Below are 22,751 nucleotides of genomic sequence, written 5' to 3'. Positions count from 1 at the left end.
AGCGCAAGATACTCATATATATCAAGGTAACGTCTATTACTGCACCATACTACACGACTGAAGAAGAAGACAAGAGACAAGATGCCATTTACTACATTGTTATATTTTTTATGTTTGACATTAATTTGTTATAAATAAACGTTTTGATATGCTTTAAAACAAACAAACAAAAATGTTTGTGGTCAATATATGGTCATCACACATTGTCCTACATACCAAAGTGCCCCACTCAACCTGAATACATCAGCTTTGCTGAAGGGGGGGTCAGATTGTGTTGAAGGATGTAAAAGGCTCTTATAAATTCACTGACTAGATTAATTTCCCCTTTGATATGTTCTTAATCTATTTAAAGAAAACATACACACATTTGAATCATTATAATGGATTTAGATTGTTAAAACCGCATTTTATTTAAAAAAGTGTCCCACTTCACCTGAATTTACCCTATCCATTGCAACAGATTGGTGGTTGTAGCCGATAGAAAAACGTTAAGCTGTTTATATCTAATGTATTTGGTATTCACACATTTTTTGTAGGATGTTAATCACCGTTTCCTCAACTTCAACAATCTCCGACGTCTGTTCACTTAATATCAGGATATTCTATTAACGTGAAGCCAACTATGAATAATAACCCCACCGCTATCCTTTATCATAGCTGCATGTATGACAAAAAAATGCGAGCCAGCGCATTACACTGAGTGCAGCGTATCACCACTCCAAGATGGCGGCCCCGCGTCTCGTCAGCGCTTTTAGAATTTACGTTGGATGCTCCGTCTACGTAATAATAGAATGTCTATGGTCTCAATACTCTTTTCGACAACTTCCTGTAACAACTCGGAAGTGCATCACATCTACATCATATATGGGACCACTGGCCGAAGAAGGCGAGGACAGGGAGACAACCTGGAGCATATTTTAAAATAGGAACGTACTTTCCCTCGGTAATAAGCATAAACATGTCTGAAAGAGATTTCTTTAATCTAGCCCATTTATTTCGAATGGTGAACCGAATTGTATACACTTACCAGCCATTTTAATAGGAACACCTGTATGCATATGCGCAGTGCGCTATTGTTACACTTACCCTGTGTCCGAAATCGTTCACTTGTTCACGACTCCCTATATAGGGAATTACTATATAGAGGACTATATAGTGAGCTCACTGGTAAAATGAAAAAACGCTTTCGGACACTAGTCCATCACGCTGGTATTTACGTCATTACTGTCACACAATTAAAACGTGCCAGATCAGTCGGCTGGTGGGTTTTCAAAATAATAAATACATGCGTGTATTTTTGTGATAAATTCATATTATACTGAGCATATTTCCCACATTAATAAATACAAAGTACCTGCATCTTTCAGTTCTTTTAAATCAAGGCTGAATACTTTCTTCTTTGCCGCTGCCTTTTATTAAATCAAATTTGAGACTTTTGATTTGATTTCTTTCAGTGCGACCGCAATGCATGATGGGATATATTGCTTTGGTTAGTGACCATCGGTTGTACACTACTTTTCATGATGCATTGTGGGATACTTTGAGTGCACTATATAGGGTGTAAATAATCCTCACTAAGGTTTCGGGCAGCATTACAAAATGGTGTCTTCACTATATAGTGCCTTATATAGTGAGTAGGGAGCGATTTCGGACACAGGGACATTCTTACAGTCTTACATCATGATGACATAGTGGCTCCTGCACAAAAACACAAGCATTTGCTGGGCTTTTACCTTTTCTGACATTTTGGGTGCTAATGAAAATGTGCTGAAATGTTCCTTAAAAGCTTTGTTCGCACATAATAAACATTATTATTATTATTATTATTACACTATCATTATCTGTACAGAATATTTCTGCTAAATGTAAGGCTTCTAAAAGTCAAATCAGTACAAAGTGAGGTGTAATAGTGTTTTATCATGCTGTTCTGCTACATTCCTGTTGTTGTAGACAAAACCATGTGGAGTCCTTACGTCCAGTCTTTGGCTTTAATCTTATGCCTAGTCGTGATCTGATCTCATGTTTGTTAACAAACCATACAGTCAAACACCTTACCTTTGAAACAAGTTTCCTTTTTGAAGGTGAAGGAGAGTTGACTTCTTTCGGTTGTTTCTGAAGCAGTGAACGCAGCTGACTGACTGAAACGTAAAAGCAAACAACAAGCACGGTCTCATTCAGCTTTATCGTAGGGGCAAATGGATAAAAGGGTTAACTGAGCAGATTTGTACCTGCTTCGCTCTGTTGTGTTTGTTGTCTCGAGCTCTCTGGCGGGCTGTGCTGACTGCTTGATTGCTCCAGCGCATCAGCATCAGAGCTCTGGTTCACCAGCATGTTGCTTAGCTGCTGAATACTGCGATTGGCCCTCTCTAAAACAATTTCACAGTAAAATTGGGGGGGGGAATGACTAGACTGATGTCTGTAACTGACACACTGTAAAAAATGTCCGTAGAATTAACAGTGAATTTATGTAAAATCATGACATAAAAAACTGTAAATACAAAAACAATGAAGCAGTGTGTAATTTACATCAATATACTGTAAAACTCCTAACCAAATACCACTGTTAATTTAACAGTAAGAATATGTTGAATTGATCATATTTTTTTGTAGAATTTACAAATTGTTGTAGTTTAAACACAAACTGTAATACTAAAACAGAATGTGATAGTTAAAATTACATCATTGCCCTGTTAAAAAAATTAAAAAACGGCCACCGTTGTGGCTCAGTTGACTAATGCCACTTTTCCACTACCAACGCGGCTGAGTTGGGCTGAGCCGTGCCGTGCTGAGTTGGGCTGAGTGGAGCTGAGTGGGGCTGTTGGAGTTGCATTTCGACTACAACCGCGCTGAACCGTGCTGGCTGGAAGTGGGTGGACACGTTGGGTGGAGTTAGCGAAAGTGGGTGGACGTCACGTGATGTCGTTAAGCGGCGCAAACAGTGACATCAGTGATCTTTTAAGCGGTAGTCTCACGACCCGGATAGTAAACAATAAACATGGAGGACATGGAGTCGTTAGTGTTGCTGGTCTTGGTGCTGTGGCTTGTTGTCACCGACAACGCCAACAGATACTGGCAAGAGCGTATAGATGAGGCGAGGCGCATAAGGCTTCAGAAATTCTCGTAATTCGTAATTCTTCTTCTTCCGGGTTTACGGTGTTTACAGATCCCAGCGTGCTCGCGGGGTGTGTGTGGGCATGTGAGGACACTCCTCCTTACCAATCAGCGCACAGGGGAGTGTCTCCTCACGCCCCTAGCCCCACTCGGCTCGGTTTGGCTCGCTTCAGCCCCACTCCAAAACCGTGCGAGTTTTGGGTGCTGAGCAGGGCTGAAGCGAGCTGAGTCGTGCTGCTCTGAGGTAGTCGAAACGCGAGCCGTGTCGGGCTGAAGTGAGCTGAAGTGAGCTGAAAAAGGGTAGTGGAAAAGGGCCATATGGCGCCATACCATGAATCCGGGGACCCAGGTTCGATTCCGACCCAAGGTCATTTCCTGATCTCTCTCCAGTTCATTTCCTGTCTCTACACTGTCCTATCCAATAAAGGTGAAAAAAAGCCCCCCCAAAAAAATATGTCTAGTAGATCATTGCTTGTAACCATTTTGAATCATTGTTTATTGTACAATGAATATCCGTAAAATTAACAGTTATGTATTGATTATTGTACATTGAATACCTGTAAAATTTACATTTAGTTATCATTAATTGTACATGGAATCCCAGTGAAATGTACAAGTTATTCTGTAATGTTGTTTACATTTCACTGTATTTTTAACAGGATTATTCTGGCAACCACAGCTGCCAGTGTTTTTCCGTAAAAACAACGGATTTTTTTTTACAGTGTATAGTGAACCTGGCTCTTGGGTGGCATGGTGGTGTAGTGGTTAGCATGGTTGCCTCACAGCAAGAAGGTTCTGGGTTCGAACCCAGTGGCCAGCGAGGGCCTTTCTGTGTGGAGTTTGCATGTTCTCCCCGTGTCTGCATGGGTTTCCTCTGGGTGCTCCGGTTTCCCCCACAGTCCAAAGACATGCAGTTAGGTTAACGTGGGGTGGCTTTGGGCTGAAATGCCCTTGAGCAAGGTACTTAACTCCTGACTGCTCCCCGGGCGCTCTAGTGTGGCTGCCCACTGCTCTGAGTGTGTGCGTGTGTTCACTGCTTCAGATGGGTTAAATGCAGAGGATGAATTTCACTGTGCTTGAAGTGTGCATGTGACAAACAAAGGTTTCTTCTCTTCTCATAAGTTTTAGTGATGTTGTGGCTTCGTATTTCTCTTCAATTTACGTTTATTTGGGCTGGACAATATGAAGCTATGATATAGTGTGATACTATATGGACATGAGTATTTTACTGGGAAATACACCATTCGTATTTTTCATACAAGCTACATCTGGGACATGGAGAATGACATCCATGACATAAATCTCTATATTGTAAGGAAACTGATGAACTGTTTTGATAAATTTGGGTACTTTTTGTTTGTAAATGTGTCTATATAATAAAAAGAAAACCACATGTAGGCTTGAAGATATGAAGTTTATCTTCTTGTGTTGAAAAACTTGCATTTTTCATATGAAATACATCGCAGATCTGAGTGACACAATTCCCAATATCTCACTCTGATGATGTCACTCCTAGTGTTTTCCCGCTGACTAGATGCGCGTTGTCAAAATGGTGAACCAGTTCAAAATTAAAATTCTTTTGATTAACTTGCTTTTTTTTACAGATGTGTCCATATAATATAAAGAACATGGTGGTGTGAAGATATGAAATGTATTTTCTCGTGCTGAAAAATATAGCATTCATTCGCTTCGCTCACTCGTGAATATGATCACCACTCAAAGATAAACTTCATATTTTCGCACAATCGTGTAATATCTTATATATAACAACATTATGATATGCTTTTCAAAGTTTGCATATGTATTTTTTGTGTCAGAGCTTTTATACTGTAACTATCAGTAAAAAATAACTGACTGGGCATTAGCAACTATTTTGTACCAATTTTTCCTCATTTTATTCATTGAAGAATTCAAATTTAATTAATAATAGAGAAAAAAATTCTAAATCATACTGGTCCTTGTTTGTGGTTTATTAGCAAAACCTGAACAGAATGAAATGTCATGGTGCCTATCACACCGTCCCCTGTGCTACTGTACATGGACCACTCTGACTACGTCATGGTCCACTTGATTCCTGCATACAGGCAGAAATTAAAGCTGAGGAAACCTGTAGTGAAGGCATCCAAGATGTGGAGCAATGAGGTTGCGGAGAACCTTCAGGAGTGCTTGGACTGTTCAAACTGGGATGTGTTCAGGACTGCTACCAATAGTCTGGATTAGTACACAGAGGGTGTGACGTCCTATATCAGCTTCTGTGAGAACTGCTGAATTCCATCACGAACCAGGGTGAGCTACAATAATGACAAACCCTGGTTCACAGATAAGCTCAGACAGCTAAGGCAGCAAAAAGAAGAAGCGTTCAGAAGTAGAGATTAGGACAGGTTTAAGGCTTCTGCATGCTCTTGCGACAAGGCTTTCGCAGATAGCTTTTCGCAGACAGTTGTAATTTATCGTTGAGCGGGGAGTAATAGGTGTGTATAGGCGTGCGCGATGTTATTCACCGCCACAACGCAAGGGGGCGCGAAGTCGCAAAATCGCTAGGAGTAGTTGGTGGGTGTGGTTAGTGGAGTGTTTATCTTCCAGTTACTGAGCAACAGGTCATTCAACACTGCTGTCCTTATAATGCGCTGTCCTTATAATGACTAGAACTGGAGTCGTATAGATGTACGTACTTCCTCACTTCCTCGATCAACCGCTCTTCGTGCTGCTCCATCTTCGCTCGTGTTTTTAAAAATGGCGGTCGTGAAAACAAACCAAACCGGGGAAGTAGGGAAGCGGAAGTGCGTGTACAGCGGATGTAGAGTGGACCAATCAGAGCCCTCTTGTCTGCGATGCTGTCTGCGGTGGTCACAAATTTTGGGAGGTGCGCGCAGAGCGTCTGCGAAGCGGGGGGCTTCGCAGACGCCATCTGCGAGGACTGGGTTGTCAGCATAAATTGGCCCTTAGAGTCTAGAAACAGGTTTAGCAAAGCAGTGAGAGAAGCTAAATGACTGTATGCTAAGGTGGTGTTTACATTAGACCGTATCAGCGGATCATCAGATTAACGTTTTTAAACGATTCGCGTGCACACAGCAACGCCAATACACGATTTGTGTGCACACAGCAACGCCAATACACGGATACGCTAATCACATGACTAATTAGATGGCACGTCACATGATCCCAGTGCATATCGGGCATGCGCAAGTCATTCACCACTTGCAAGTGGAAGGATGGCAAGTGAACACCTTCTCCAGCAGATAAACACACCTGGCTGTGATGTTCATGTTCTCACTGAGTTTAAGCGCCTGAAGGAGGTAAATAAGTTGAAATGTGTAAATAAACCTCAGTGCGGCTCAGCGCTTCCTCCTGCGCTCCAAATCACTCCGCCCTGAACAGCGAGTGCCCTCTGGAGGGTGCGCACTCCGGCCCTGCGCAACTCACAGAGCACGCGAGTGAAGCGCACGAGCAATGATTCGGGACTGAGCCGCTGTGTGTGTGATCCCAACGCCAGCGAATCAGGAAGGTGGATGTCACAGTGACGTTGTCCAATGACGACGTCAGCTAGAGCTCAGCACTGCGTTTCCGCGTTCCTCAATGTTTACACAGCACCGGATCAGATACGAACTGGGTTGAATACGTGGGCCCTGGCGGATTCAAGTTGTTCTGCCTGTGGAGTCATTTCCCGGCGTTTTAATGTAAACGGACAGTGCATCCGCGACGAAAACGAGACGGATACAGTCTAATGTAAACACCACCTAAGAAACTCCAACACCAGTTCTCAGTCAATGGCTCTACGTCTGTCTGGAAAGGGCTCAGACAGATCACTAACTACAAACCTTCAGCCCCCAACTCTGTTAATGACTTGTTCCTGGCCAACCAACTGACTGAGTTCTACTGCCCACTTTTCAAATCTGTATAGTTCACATTCTTCTATTTCTTATTCTATGTATATAGCTACTTTTTGTATATTGCTTAATTCTTCTATATTAACTGTTCAAGCACCAATCACCAAAGCAAATTCCTTGCATGTAAGAACGTACTTGGCAATAAATTTGATTCTGATTCTGAATCAGCTAAGTAATGCTGTTGTAAAGCAGCAGAGAGAGAGGAGTGTGTTTTCTTCATCTTTGTAGCCTCCTTCAAGCACCAATCACCAAAGCAAATTCCTTGTATGTGAGAACGTACTTGGCAATAAGGCGGGATGGTGGTGTAGTGGTTAGCACTGTCGCCTCACAGCAAGAAGGTTCTGGGTTCAAGCCCAGTGGCCAACAGGGGCCTTTTTGTGTAGAGTTTGCATGTTCTCCCCGTGTCTGCGTGGGTTTCCTCTGGGTGCTCCGGTTTCCCCCACAGTTCATGCGGTTAGGGTTAACATGGGGAGGCCTTGGGCTGAGGTGCCCTTGAGCAAGGCACTTAAAGCAGATACGCAGAACCTTTATTTTTAAATACATTTCTGAGTGGATAGCATCTCCATCCTTGAGTCTTGTGTGCTGCATAAATGGGAATTAAAAAAAAAATATTTTTTTGAGAGTTAAAATCAACTGCAAAGTTGGCATTGGAGCTGCCCCGCTGAGCCAGCCAGCCCTGAGTGCGTGACATCATAGCGGTAACCGGTTTTAAGGCTGAGGCCTTTTACAGCTATAGGCCAAAGTCATATAAATAAAAATTTACAGTGAAAGTAAGAAACACCGTTACCAACTTCCTCAACTAAGACTGATTTGACTTCATTGATTCTGGGTTGACTCTCATTAAAACAGGAGAGGTGTTATAACTTATGCAGCATACATGTACATGCATGCATTTTCACTGATAAAACGTAAAAGGCTAATTAAATAATCAGATGAACTAATAAATAATCAGATGAGACAATCACTTTCTGAAGCAAATTAAATAATCTTATACCGGTAACTTAAAAACACAATACAGGTAGTCGTCGACTTACAACCTATGCGACTTACGACCGATCGACTTTACAACTGTCTGGTTATGACTGGCAAGTGTTTCCCAGCTGAGCTAGCGGAGCGTACGACAGTTTCCACCCCAGCTCCCGGCAGCGTCTCTCGCCGCGTACAACAGTTTCCGCCCCAGCTCCAGGCACACGCACAGTCTCTCTCGCGCTCCCTCGCGCACTCCGTCATACAGTTTCCGCCCCAGCTCCTGGTTTATGAAACGAGCAAATGCTCCCGCCAGCCCGAGCGCTGCAACAGCTGATGATGACGTAGACGACCCACAGCCAAGCACCAGTGATGCCAGCGGTCACTAAATTTTGTATTTTGCTATGTTTTACATTTGTATTTTGGTATGTTTCAAACTAAAATGTTTTCTATTTTTCACACCTGTATTTCGTATTTTTTGTTTTGCACGTATTAAACGAATTGTACTGTACGCAGTGTAGTATGCAGTGTTTGACTTAAACCAAATAATGAGCCAAGGTAATGAAATAAGAAAATGTTGATAAAATAAGACTTTAAGATGATTACAATATCATTAGACATCACAATATACTTACGTTCATTTAACATAGGCCGACTTACGACCAGATCGGTTTATGACCGGTCAGTCGTAACCAAATGCAGTCGTAAGTTGACGACTACCTGTACAAGTTACATGTATTAATCTAAATGCAGGGAAACAACGAGTGCTGTTGTTTTTGTTGTTTTGTATCCAAATGAGAGTCGCAGCTTACCCGTCTTAGTTCTCGCTTCTTGTGGCCGATTGTTTTGAAACAATTTGACTTTCAGTTGTTCGTTCAGTTCTCCGTTCATTCGCTTCTTCCACGTAAGGGCGAGATATTGCTGCTGAGGCAAGCATATCCAGAGGAGAAATCAGACGGCTGCTCCACTCATTCTCCATTTTCTCCATACTCAGTACTCCGCCATTACTGCTCGGCTCAGGCAATTACTAAAACCCGGGACAGGACGTCACCGGTTTTAGCAACAACCATGGGGAGGTTGTAATATGTCCCGTCCTGTTCCGTCCCTGGTTTTAGCAACAACTCTCGGCTCACACGCCGGGAGAACTGGCGCAACTGAACTTACTTTCCTTTTCTTGTTTTCTTTTCCTTTAATTGTTGGTACTGCACCCTCTTTCAGTACAGGCTTATAGCCAACGCTCCTCAACAGATCAGAGGTCTCATACGAGTCTTCAGTAAAATGTGCAGAGCAGAGGAAAGACCACTTCATAGGTGCCCAATGTGCCCATGAACTTCTTGCAAAACGCGTCCAAATCTTTGCAGTTTGAACATTCTTGGGCCATGAATGCAACATAAATCCACCTTCTGTCATGTTGCTGCACCCGCCAGCAACACATCTACATGGCATGGCAATAAATTAGCTCAAAATGGAAGCCTGAAGTTGCAGTTAGCTCTGTGCTTTAGTATAGCGGAAATGGCGATGAGACTGATAGCCTTCCTGCAGTCAAGGTCATTCACTCAGACTGCTACCTACAGTGGTGCTTGAAAGTTTGTGAACCCTTTAGAATTTTCTATATTTCTGCATAAGGGCAATTCCATGTAAATGTCAACCTCACCATGCAAAAATAAAGCAACATGTAATACATCAAAACCACTCCCAGAGATCTCACCTAGGCCTGTATTTTACAGATGTGAACAAGCTGAACCAATTTGTAACCAACCTAATATGTCACTGTCAGTCTTTCTTTCTTATAATGCAAAACCCAAGCTAAAATCAACTTTGATCATGTACAATTCTATATTATTGCCACAAGCCACAGAAATGTATGCTAAAATCCACAAAACAGCAAAACAATAGCCATCCTAAATATTATTTAAGAACTTTGATAGTTTTAGCTGATATTTAGAGAGTTTTTCAAAGGGTTATGGTGGTTAAATTGCTGATTTTCTAAACATATGCCATGTCTATTTCAGACGCGTCACATCCATAACGCAATTTCGTCACATCCATAACGCTGACTTTTCCTTCCGAAACTCTGCATGAAATACAAAATATTTTAAACAAAGATTTTTTAATATTCACCTTGGACCCCTCTATCAAATGGATATCTCCATTTCGACATTAGGTTTACAATTTCACAGAGTTTGATAAAAATGTACAGTCACCCAGAAAAGTGATACTTTTTCTGTCACATCCATAACGCATCTTTTATTGGCATTTTCTGGCATGCCCTAGATGTACTATGGGAATTGTTCTTGTTCTATCACTTCTCCAGTATGGTACAGCCTTAAAATATGCAACACCTGTTTAAATACTGGGAGACAATAAAACATGCACTGGGTCATTTGTTGCCATTTTGAGTTCAAGTGTCACGTCCATAACGCTGGAATTGCTCTCAAATATAACCTAAAATATCATCAGATTTTCACACAAGTCCTAAAAGTAGATAAAGAGAAACCCAGTGTTAGGACTAGGACTGTTTTGGCCTCTAGAGGCCGCTGTTATTTCCTTTTCATGTCGTGTTTATTTTGGCCTCTAGAGGCCGCCACTGTTCCTGTGTTTTGTGTTTTTGTTAATTGCCTAATTATCTTCACCTGTGTCCTTAATTAGTTTGTCTATTTATACCCCTGAGTTCAGTCCTCTTGTCACGGAGTCTTTGTGCTGTTATGTTTATCTCCAGTTTCCTTTGTACTGTGTTTTTTTGATCTTCTTAGCTTTTGAATTTTTGCACTTTGCTTTTCTTTTGGATTATACTCTTTGGTTTTTTTTGTCTTTTGTTTTGCCCTGTATATAGTGTATATAGTTTAAATAAACCTTTTGATTCTTTTTCTACTTCCGCCTCACGCCTCTGCATTTGAGTCATCCCCCTGGTGGCCTAGTGGGGGTTTGCTGGATTATCACACCAACGAACCAGGTTCGAATCCCAGCAAAACCCTAACAGAAAGACTCCGTCATGACCGACTCAGCAGAGGCTGCTTCAACTGTCTACCCGGCCAACCTTCAGGGAATTATGGCAGCTTTGACACGCTTCGGAGCGACCATGGACGCTCATGGACGTACGCTCACCAGCCAACGTGAGGCCCTCGCTTGCCACGAGGAACTGCTTCAGCAAATTGGGAAAACCCTGGCACAGCTGACATCTCTGCCTGCATCTCCTGCTCCTGATCCAGTTCCTGCTCCTGATCCAGTTCCTGCTCCTGATCCAGCTCCCACTCCTGCTCCAGTGCCTCCTGCAATGCTGCCTTCTTCACCTCGCGAACCCAGCCTTCCTGCACCACAGAGGTATGACGGCAAGCACAGTGAGTGCCGAGAGTTCCTTACCCAGTGTCAACTCACCTTTGAGCTTCAGCCTACCACCTACACTACGGATCGCCGCAAGATTGCCTTTGTGATCACCTTATTAGCTGGTAAGGCGCGAGCCTGGGCTACTGCTATCTGGCAAAGACAGGGACCTGAGTGCTTTGATTTCCAGCTGTTTTCTGAAGAGATGCTTCGGGTCTTCGATCAGGCAGACATCAGTACCGACGCAGCCCGAAAGCTCATGTCCATCCGGCAAGGAGGAAGCGTCGCAGATTACGCCATCTCGTTCCGAACACTCGCAGCAGTAAGTGGATGGAACGAGACTGCTCTGGTGTCAGCCTTCCACCATGGTCTGTCTGACCCCATCAAGGACGGTCTGGCCTCTATTGGATGCCCAAGTGACCTCGAAACCCTCATCTCACATGCTATTCGTCTGGACAACAGGATGAGAGAACGCCACCAAGCCTTGAGCCCCCCCAGCCTCCCTACCTCTACCTGGAAACCATCTACCTCCTTCATTGACTGTCCAGAACCCATGCAAGTGGGTCGTACTCGCCTCTCCGTATCTGAGAGAGAGCGCAGAAGGAGGGATAAGTGCTGCATCTACTGTGGCAAGCCTGGTCACTTCCGAGCATCATGTCCCGATCTCTTGGGAAAAGGACCGCCCCGTCCAGCCGAGGGAGGGTTGTGACGGGGCCTACCCTCTCTCCCGGACTCCCTGGCCAAGGAATCTACATCCCGGTCTCCATCTCCTGGGGTGAGTCTGTCCACTCTTGTCAAGCTTTGTTAGACTCAGGGGCGGCTGGGAACTTTATGGATATTCACTTCGCCCAAAGCATCAATATACCTACTGCACCTCTTGAAGTCCCTCTGTCTGTGTCTGCCCTCGATGGCCAAGCGTTAGGTGATGGAAGAGTCACTCAAGTTACTTCTCCAGTCTTCCTCCAGTCTCAAGGTCACAAGGAAGAAATATCCCTGCACCTGATTCCTTCACCTGAGTTCCCAGTTATTCTAGGCCTTCCTTGGCTTACTTGCCACAACCCTCGCATAGACTGGGTAACAAGCCAGGTTGTGGAATGGGGCCCTGCATGCCATGCCTCTTGTCTGCTCTCTAGCTCTCCTGTGTCTCCTGCCGAGCCCCCTGATCTCACCGAGTTATCTCAAGTTCCCACAGAGTACTGGGATCTCAAGGAGGTATTCAGCAAGAGCAGGGCCGCCGTTCTTCCTCCGCACCGGGCCTACGACTGTGCCATCGACTTGCTCCCTGGGACTACCCCTCCTCGTGGCAGACTGTTTTCACTCTCTCAGCCAGAACGCAAGGCCATGGAGGAATACCTCAAAGATGCCCTGGTCTCTGGGTTTATTCGACCCTCCACTTCACCTGCTGGAGCCGGCTTCTTCTTTGTCGGCAAGAAGGATGGGGGGCTCCGACCATGTATTGATTACAGGGGCCTGAATAAGATCACTGTGCGCAACCGATATCCCCTTCCGCTGATGTCCACAGCTTTCGACCTGCTCCAAGGCGCCACCGTCTTCACCAAGTTGGACCTACGGAACGCATACCACCTCATCCGTATCCGACAGGGAGACGAGTGGAAGACTGCCTTTAACACCCCGTCTGGGCACTACGAATACCAGGTGATGCCCTTCGGACTCACCAACGCACCAGCTGTTTTTCAGGCCCTAATCAACGACGTCTTAAGGGACATGATTAACCTATACGTTTTTGTCTACCTCGACGACATCCTTATCTTTTCCAAGACCGTGCAGGAGCACCGCCACCATGTCCGCCAGGTTCTCCAGAGGCTGCTACAGAACAATCTGTTCGCCAAGGCCCAGAAATGCGAATTTCATGTTCCCGAGGTCTCCTTTCTGGGATTTATTGTACGGACAGGCCAACTCCAAATGGACCCTGCCAAGACCCTGGCCGTCCGGGATTGGCCTACTCCCAAGTCCGTTAAGGAGGTTCAGCGGTTCTTAGGATTCGCTAACTTCTACCGCAAGTTCATCAGGAACTTCAGTTCTGTGGCAGCACCCATGTCAGACCTCACCAAAGGGACAGGTGGATCTTATGGCTGGTCTCCTCAGGCAGAAAAGGCGTTCAAAGACCTCAAGGACCGCTTCTGCACGGCACCCATTCTGGTTCTCCCGGACACCTCCCAACCATTCATCGTGGAGGTGGACGCCTCGGACAGTGGTGTCGGCGCGGTGCTCTCTCAACGTTCGGAAGGAAAGCTGCACCCCTGCGCTTACTTCTCCCACCGCCTGAGTCCTGCTGAGTCCCGGTACGATGTGGGGGATCGAGAACTGCTAGCGGTCAAACTGGCCCTTGAGGAGTGGAGGCACTGGCTGGAGGGAGCACAACATCCATTCCTGGTTTGGACTGACCACAAGAACCTGGAGTACCTCCAGCAAGCCAAGAGACTGAACCCTCGACAGGCTAGGTGGGCCCTGTTTTTCAGTCGATTTGACTTCACCCTCTCATACCGCCCCGGCTCCAAGAACACCAAACCTGACGCACTGTCCAGACTGTTCTCTGCCACTAACAGGGAGAATGAAGTCGGGCCTATTATCCCTGTGTCCCGGATTGTGGCCCCTGTCCGCTGGGGTATTGAGGAGGCTGTCCGACGAGCCCAACGCCAGGACCCCGGTCCTGGGACGGGGCCACCAGGCCTCTTGTACGTCCCACATCAAGCCCGGGCCAAGGTTCTCCAGTGGGGTCACTCTTCCCCTCTCACCGCCCACCCGGGAGCTCGGAGGACCCTGGACTTCCTGAAAAGACGCTTCTGGTGGCCTAACATGGAGCAGGAAGTAAGGTCATTTGTCCTGTCCTGTGAGGTTTGCACCAGAACCAAGAACCCACGACAGCGTCCCCAGGGTCTCCTGCATCCTCTGACCATTCCCCGGCGTCCCTGGTCCCACGTGGCAGTCGACTTTATCACGGGTCTCCCTGAGTCACAAGGTAACACGGTCATTTTGGTCTTAGTTGACAGATTCTCCAAGGCCTGCCGCTTCATACCACTGTGCAAACTCCCCTCTGCTCTTGAAACTGCGAAACTTTTGTTTAATCATGTCTTCCGAGTCTTTGGTCTTCCACAGGACATCGTCTCAGACCGAGGGCCCCAGTTCTCCTCCCGAGTGTGGCACGGGTTCTGCAAGGTCATCGGAGCCACTGCCAGCCTCTCCTCTGGGTTTCACCCACAGTCCAATGGTCAGACGGAGAGGCTCAACCAGGACCTGGAAACCACCCTGCGAGGCCTGGCTATGGATAACCCGACATCGTGGAGCACCTGGCTGCCATGGGCGGAGTACGCCCACAACACCCTGCAGTCATCGGCCACCAAGCTGTCGCCATTCCAGTGCCAATTCGGGTTCCAGCCACCTCTGTTCCCGGACCAGGAGGAGGACGCGGGGGTGCCCTCGGTCAACCAATATGTGAGACGGTGTCGCAAGACCTGGAGCAAGGTCAGGAAGACCCTCATACAGACCTCCAGAACCAACCAGACTCAGGCCAACCGCCATAGAAGACCTGCACACGCTTTCCGCCCTGGGCAGCGTGTTTGGCTGTCCACTAAGGACCTTCCACTGCGGGTGGAGAACCGCAAGCTTGCTCCTCGCTACATTGGCCCCTTCAAGGTGGTGCGCAGGGTGAACCCTGTCTCCTACCGGCTCCAGTTGCCCCGGACTCTGAGGATCAACCCCACTTTCCATGTTTCCCTGTTACGGCCCGTACTGACGTCTACGTATGCCCCTGCCCCTAGGAACCCCCCACCCCCCCGCATCTTCCAGGGGCAGACTGTGTTCACTGTGAATCGCCTGCTTGACTCCCGCCGGGTCCGCGGCGGGTTGCAATATCTGGTGGACTGGGAGGGCTATGGTCCTGAGGAGCGCTGCTGGGTTCCTGCTCGGGATGTCCTTGATAAAGAACTATGTCGGGACTTCCATTCGGCCCATCCGGATCGCCCTGGGAACGTCAGGAGACGCTCCTAGAGGGGGGGGTCCTGTTAGGACTAGGACTGTTTTGGCCTCTAGAGGCCGCTGTTATTTCCTTTTCATGTCGTGTTTATTTTGGCCTCTAGAGGCCGCCACTGTTCCTGTGTTTTGTGTTTTTGTTAATTGCCTAATTATCTTCACCTGTGTCCTTAATTAGTTTGTCTATTTATACCCCTGAGTTCAGTCCTCTTGTCACGGAGTCTTTGTGCTGTTATGTTTATCTCCAGTTTCCTTTGTACTGTGTTTTTTTGATCTTCTTAGCTTTTGAATTTTTGCACTTTGCTTTTCTTTTGGATTATACTCTTTGGTTTTTTTTGTCTTTTGTTTTGCCCTGTATATAGTGTATATAGTTTAAATAAACCTTTTGATTCTTTTTCTACTTCCGCCTCACGCCTCTGCATTTGAGTCATCCCCCTGGTGGCCTAGTGGGGGTTTGCTGGATTATCACACCAACGAACCAGGTTCGAATCCCAGCAAAACCCTAACACCCAGTTAAACAAATGAGACAAAAATATTATACTTGGTCATTTATTTATTGAGGAAAATGATCCAATATTACATATCTGTGAGTGGCAAAAGTATGTGAACCTTTGCTTTCAGTATCTGGTGTGACCCCCTTGTGCAGCATATCTATGAAGATACTCAGTCATCCAGGTACATAGTAATCTGTGGTTGGTAGAAGAGAGCAACTGGACTTGCTTGAAAAGTCTTGAAGACGTTTCGCCTCTCATCCGAAAGGCATCCTCAGTTCTGTCTGTCTAATAGGGAGTATCAAGTATTTATCCTCTCATGGATCATCATAGAATCTGAATCAGAATGCTGATGGGTGCATTGTAGGTGGCTGATAGATGTCATAGACAGCCACCTCTGTTCACTGATGGTCGTTCCAGGTTGACAAAAATGAACGATCCTCTCTGGCTAAGATCAGACATCTTAGCCAGAGAGGATCGTTCATTTTTGTCAACCTGGAACGACCATCACTGAACAGAGGTGGGTGTCTATGACATCTATCAGCCACCTACAATGCACCCATCAGCATTCTGATTCGGATTCTATGATGATCCATGAGAGGATAAATACTTGATACTCCCTATTAGACAGACAGAACTGAGGATGCCTTTCGGATGAGAGGCGAAACGTCTTCAAGACTTTTCAAGCAAGTCCAATTGCTCTCTTCTACCAACCACAGATTCCCTTGTGCAGCAATAACTGCAACTAAACGTTTCTGGTAACTGTCGATCAGTCCTGCACACCGGCTTGGAGGAATTTTAGCCCGTTCCTCCGTACAGAACAGCTTCAACTCTGGGATGTTGGTGGGTTTCCTCACATGAACTGCTTGCTTCAGATCCTTCCACAACATTTCGATTGGATTAAGGTCAGGACTATGACTTGGCCATTCCAAAACATTCACTTTATTCTTCTTTAACCATTCCTTGGTAGAACGACTTGTGTGCTTAGGGTCGTTGTCTTGCTGCATGACCCACCTTCTCTTGAGATTCAGTTCATGGACAGATGTCCTGACATTTTCCTTTAGAATTCGCTGGTATAATTCAGAATTCATTGTTCCATCAATGATGGCAAGCCGTCCTGGCCCAGATGCAGCAAAACAGGCCCAAACCATGATACTACCACCACCATTTTTCACAGATGGGATAAGGTTCTTATGCTGGAATGCAGTGTTTTCCTTTCTCCAAACATAACGCTTCTCATTTAAACCCAAAAGTTCTATTTTGGTCTCATCCGTCCACAAAACATTTTTCCAATAGCCTTCTGGCTTGTCCACGTGATCTTTAGCAAACTGCAGGTGAGCAGCAATGTTCTTTTTGGAGAGCAGTGGCTTTCTTCTTGCAACCCTGCCATACACACCACTGTTGTTCAGTGTTCTCCTGATGGTGGACTCATGAACATTAACATTAGTCAACGTGAGAGAGGCCTTCAGTTGCTTAGAAATTACCCTGGGGTCAGCAAGGTCACAAAGGACTATTACATGCCTTGCTCTTGGAGTGATCTTTGTTTGTCGACCACTCCTAGGGAGGGTAACAATGGTCTTGAATTTCCTCCATTTGTACACAATCTGTCTGACTGTGGATTGGTGGAGTCCAAACTCTTTAGAGATGGTTTTGTAACCTTTTCCAGCCTGATGAGCATCAACAACGCTTTTTCTGAGGTCCTCAGAAATCTCCTTTCTTCGTGCCATGATACGCTTCCACAAACGTGTTATGAAGATCAGACTTTGATAGATCCCTGTTCTTTAAATAAAACAGGGTGCCCACTCACACCTGATTGTCATCCCATTGATTGAAAACATCTGACTCTAATTTCACCTTCAAATTAACTGATAATCCTAGAGGTTCACATACTTTTGCCACTCACAGATATGTAATACTGGATCACTTTCCTCAATAAATAAATGACCAAGTATAGACCCCTTTCACTGACGTCACCCGAAACCGGAAGTAAACAGACCCTGCGCCATTTTGGAAGACCAACAAACTCGTGATTAGGGGGAAATAACAGCAACGGTATGTGAACCCACGAGAATAAAGTGGAGTGGCAAACGACTTAAACAAATCTGAGCTGTTTTATTTATGATTTATTGGCCCAACAGTAGACTTGAAAGAAACCTGTGTGAGACTTGGCAAAAAACTGTGGATATAATGGATAAGTCTGTGCATGATCTGTGGACACTTTGAGGTAAGCAAACGCAAGAAATTCATTTTTAAAACATGCTAAATTGGCTCCAAGTTGATAACTGTATGAGGAGCAAGCCTCCCAGATTTCTACAATTTGATAATAATAATAATAATTTAGGATGGTTTGGGGCTTGCTCGCTGCTGCCAGGTTGGTTGTTGAGTAGCCTGACTGTTTTTTTTTTCTTGCGTGTGGTATCATTGTTGACGTGAGGTTGTTTTTTGAACATGCCAATGTGGACACAATTTCCCCTGATGAGTTATGACTTCAGACGCGATGCGTGTGTGGAGGTGTGGAGTCCGCTTGATATGTGCGTAAGATAGGCTTCTCATGTGTTTGGAGATCCGCGCTCCAAGACAAGCGCAAGCACCCCCCCCCCCCCCCCCCCCCCCCCCCAGGGAAAAAAAGGGACCCCCCCCCCCCGAAAATATCGGCATAGTTCGAACACTGAGTGTAGGCACTGGGTGTAAACAACAAATAGTTTACAATGTCTGGGTAGCAAATAGATGGCAGAATTGGTGTCAGGTCCTCCTTATGTTTCCATTCTCCCTTGCCCCGAGTCTTATCATATGGGTCAAACCCATCAATCACAGCCAGTTTCTCCACATACCGTGCCCTTTCTGCAGCTGGTAATGTACTCACATAACCCGAATTATCATCCATCGTGTCACTTTACTCTCGCTCGTACTTTGTTTTATATTGTGAGTGCATGTACTTGGTCTTCCAATATGGTGCCTAACAAAATCTCGCGGCGCGGTGACGTCATGTGAAAGGGGTCTATAATATTTTTGTCTCATTTGTTTAACTGGGTTCTCTTTATCTACTTTTCAGACTTGTGTGAAACTCTGATGATGTTTTAGGTCATATTTATGCAGAAATATAGAAAAATTCTAAAGGGTTCACAAACTTTCAAGCACCACTGTATATGAATCATTTTAATCATAAAAATTACTATATTAGATTTATTGTTAACGCTTAAAACTATTCCTATGCCATTCTTAAGGTCTCAAGGCATTTATAAACAAAAAGTGAGGCCAAGGTTCTGCGTATCTCCTTTAACCCCTGACTGCTTCCTGGGCGCTGCAGCATAGCTGCCCACTGCTCTGGGTATGTGTGTGTGCTCATTGCTCACGTTTGTGTTCACTACTTCTGCTCCTCTTTCCCCTCACTGGCTCTTCCCATGCCTGTTTCACCACCTCCTCCTTTTTTTTCCTTAAAATATGACCATACCAGCGGAGTTTATGTGTGTTCACTACTTCAGATGGGTTAAATGCAGAGAGGAATTTCACTGTGCTTAAGTGTACATGTGATGAATAATGCTACTGATCTTGTTCTCAATAAACTTGCATTGTAAAGAGGTCTTTAAAGGAACAGTCTACTGTACTTCCATAATGAAATATGCTCTTATCTGAATTGAGACGAGCTGCTCCGTACCTCTCCGAGCTTTGCGTGACCTCCCAGTCAGTCAGACGCAGTCAGACGCGCTGTCACTCCTGTTAGCAATGTAGCTAGGCTCAGTATGGCCAATGGTATTTTTTGGGGCTGTAGTTAGATGTGACCAAACTCTTCCGCGTTTTTCCTGTTTACATAGGTTTATATGACCAGTGACATGAAACAAGTTCAGTTACACAAATTGAAACGTAGCGATTTTCTATGCTATGGAAAGTCCGCACTATAATGACAGGCGTACTAACACCTTCTGCGCACTTCGGCAGTGCATTGATACAGTACACCTGTCATTATAGTGCGGACTTTCCATAGCATAGAAAATCGCTACGTTTCAATTTGTGTAACTGAACTTGTTTCATGTCACTGGTCATATAAACCTATGTAAACAGGAAAAACGCGGAAGAGTTTGGTCACATCTAACTACAGCCCCAAAAAATACCGTTGGCCATGCTGAGCCTAGCTACATTGCTAACAGGAGTGACAGCGCGTCTGACTGCGTCTGACTGACTGGGAGGTCGCGCAAAGCTCGGAGAGGTACGGAGCAGCTCGTCTCAATTCAGATAAGAGCATATTTCATTATGGAAGTACGGTGGACTGTTCCTTTAAGTACCATGATGTGATTTATTTATTTTTTTTGCCACCACTACTGACTATTACATATGCAAAATTACAGTTGGATATGAAATACTGTAAGGGTTGTTTTACAATCAGGGTACAAAGTTTGTGTCACAGGGGTCCAAAATTCAAATTGATTCAAACTGGTTCTTGTACCAGTTTTTAAGTGAAGGACAAGTTAAAGAACAGATACGCATGTGTAATAGCTTGTATTATAACAAGATTAAGTGTAGCTTTAAGCAGGGCTGGGAGAAACTAATGAAGTGATTCTCGGAGAGGACTTTTTTTTTTTTTGACAATTCAGAATCCACTCCTTCCATAGTGCTTTTAAATATAAGGCTGTAAGCTTTGTGTTAGTTGTCTCTAATATTTATGTCCCAATATCTTGACCACATTTTAGGATGAAAATAATAATTTTAGATATGTTATTTTATATTGAAAAATTAGCTGTCTCGGAGAGGACATTTTTTTTGGCATACTAATTTGATCAAAATAGTCTGAAAACTTACTGGCATTCAACATTAAAACTTAACTATGTTTCCAATGATATGGAACCAAATATGTGTTTTATGGTATAAAGAATGATGTAAGTGCATCCCTTTTGGAGCTACCTGTGGTCAAAAAAGCACTTTTTCTAAATGACACGAGTAATTTTGCTAAATATGACACTTATTGCCATACATTCACCAAAAATAACGTTATCACCAATTTTTTTTGCATGGTGAATAGAGCTATCACAGGGCTACAATAAACAACCGAGTTTATTTAGTCAAGCCTTTTGATATTGAAGATAATAAGTGTTAAATGTGATTTTTAGCTTGCGGACCCTGATTGTAAAACAACCCGTAATGCTCCCAGTGGAAAATGGCCATGCTAGCAAACTAATCTGAGTCTGCCTGAGTAATAAACCAGCTGGACATTTGACTAGTTTTAGTTTGGGGTTAATTCCACAGTGTTGTTACTGTACACTGCAAGTCAAGACATGCAGAAAACTATGCAAATAAAATTGTTTTTAAAATACTGTACAACACTGACGCATAGAAACTAGATAGATAGATAGATAGATAGATAGATAGATAGATAGATAGGAGTGCTGCAGTGATTCTGGCAAACAAACACATCATTCATCACCTCTTAATTTCTTCTGATATGTTCCTATCTCTTCCTCTTCGTCGGAGTCCAGTGAAGATTTCATATTCGCATTTATTTTCCAGAGCCACAATCCATAAAACTCAACCTTTGCAGCAGTTTCAGTTTTCTAACAGAGTCGACATGTTTTTAAAGAGCACAGCCAGTAACGGTCGAAATGAAAAGCTCACTTCCGGAAACGTCATGGAGGTGACTGGGAAATGTAGTCCTTTCTAGAATGCGTCCTTGTGTTCAGTAAACGGCGGCGGACAGAGTAAAAACTACAACATGGTGGACATGTAAAGGGAGGGAGATAAATGGAAACTGAAATGGTCTTATAGACTAAATCGCATTCTACGCTGTATCACTTGTATAGTATTAAAATTTATTAATAAATATGGTAGTATTTATTAATAATAATAATAATAATAATAAAAATAATAATAATAAATAATTCTCGGATGTTGTATAGTGTGTGTGCTTCCGGGATGGGTAAGCCACGCCCCCTGGTTACGCTGGCAGTGCAGACGCTGGCGCTGTAGCTGATGTCCGCCTCCTCCTCCTTTCTCTCTCTCCCTCCCTCTCTCTCTCTCTCTCTCTCTCTTTCAGCCCGCCGTGTGTCGCCGCTGTTTGTTAGGAATAACGTTATTCCTGAGAAACCGAGCCGTAGGAGCCACGCACTGGGCAGGGCACTGAACAAAAAACGTTTAGGAGCTTTGCAACAAAGAACAAATCACCTGTGCAGAATAGTAAAGGGGTAAGTTTTCACTAATATGATCAAAATAAATGATTTTCTGGAATGATCTTCAGCGATGCTTTATGAGCTGGGAGATAGATTTGCAGGAAGCGAGCCTAGCTTATTGTTGGCATGTACATTTTCTTCTGGCTGTTTATACCAGACTGAGCCTGGGGCTGGGATGTGATCTTAACCCATGAACAGATTTCATTCTGGAGCAGAAAGCTGAAAGCTCAAATCGTCTTTCTTGTCAGAACCAATGGTCATAAAAAGTCGTTTCCACCGGCATCTATTGCAAGTAGCATCCCAGTGTGTGTGTGTGTGTGCACTCAGCTCGCCTGATGTTTTTCTTAAAGGTCATCAATAGATTTCTAACATCAGGAATCTCAATTTGTTGCATTGACGAGGTTTATTTATTTATATTTTATTTATTATTCTTTTAAGAAACGCACACATGTGAATGATTATTTAGAGATCTCTACAGACCCAGGCCTCTAACATCTGCTCAATCACCTGAGTGGATTTCCGTTATTTCTGATACAGGAGGATGTTCATGATCAACGTCAGCAGCCCAGTGACATTAAAGTGCATATCACGGGTAAATTCAGGAGCAAGATCAATGTAATTCTCCTATTTTATATTAAACTTTGGTCAAATATCTGTCACATTTTGTGCAATTTTTTTACATTGCGCAATACCAGAAAATTTCAGTTGAAATCGAGCCATTTGAGGCGAATTGGTCCGCCTCTGAAAAAACTTGGCATTTGGATTTCCCGGGAAACATTGATTTTCGTGACGTCGCGTGCGGGATGCCTTCCTCTGAATCCTACGTCAGC

At 44.5% G+C, this 22,751-nt stretch overlaps 2 protein-coding genes across 12 annotated transcripts in view; one reads left to right on the top strand and one right to left on the bottom strand.

The window, feature by feature from the left end:
- The window catches only part of sdccag8 (SHH signaling and ciliogenesis regulator sdccag8), a 212,745-nt gene extending 191,402 nt beyond the window's left edge, over window positions 1-21,343 (bottom strand). For both annotated transcript variants that reach the window (XM_060925633.1, XM_060925632.1), the window contains exons 1-3: window positions 21,183-21,343; window positions 2,229-2,366; window positions 2,056-2,138 (exon numbers count right to left, since the gene is read on the bottom strand). In XM_060925633.1, coding sequence (XP_060781616.1) covers window positions 2,056-2,138; window positions 2,229-2,366; window positions 21,183-21,246 — 285 coding nt within the window. In that variant the 5' untranslated portion in view covers window positions 21,247-21,343. The remainder of the gene's footprint in view (window positions 1-2,055; window positions 2,139-2,228; window positions 2,367-21,182) is intronic.
- A 453-nt stretch (window positions 21,344-21,796) lies between these two features.
- Window positions 21,797-22,751, top strand: part of cep170aa (centrosomal protein 170Aa) — a 129,914-nt gene continuing 128,959 nt past the window's right edge. For all 10 annotated transcript variants that reach the window (XM_060925628.1, XM_060925623.1, XM_060925622.1 and 7 more), the window contains exon 1: window positions 21,797-21,936. The gene's annotated coding sequence lies outside the window, so the exon portion shown is untranslated. The remainder of the gene's footprint in view (window positions 21,937-22,751) is intronic.

The sequence above is a fragment of the Neoarius graeffei genome, chromosome 7, assembly GCF_027579695.1.
Source record: "Neoarius graeffei isolate fNeoGra1 chromosome 7, fNeoGra1.pri, whole genome shotgun sequence".
NCBI classification, from domain to species: Eukaryota; Metazoa; Chordata; class Actinopteri; order Siluriformes; family Ariidae; genus Neoarius; species Neoarius graeffei.
Note: the sequence above shows the minus strand (reverse complement) of the source record. Positions and strands in the feature narration are given on the sequence as shown.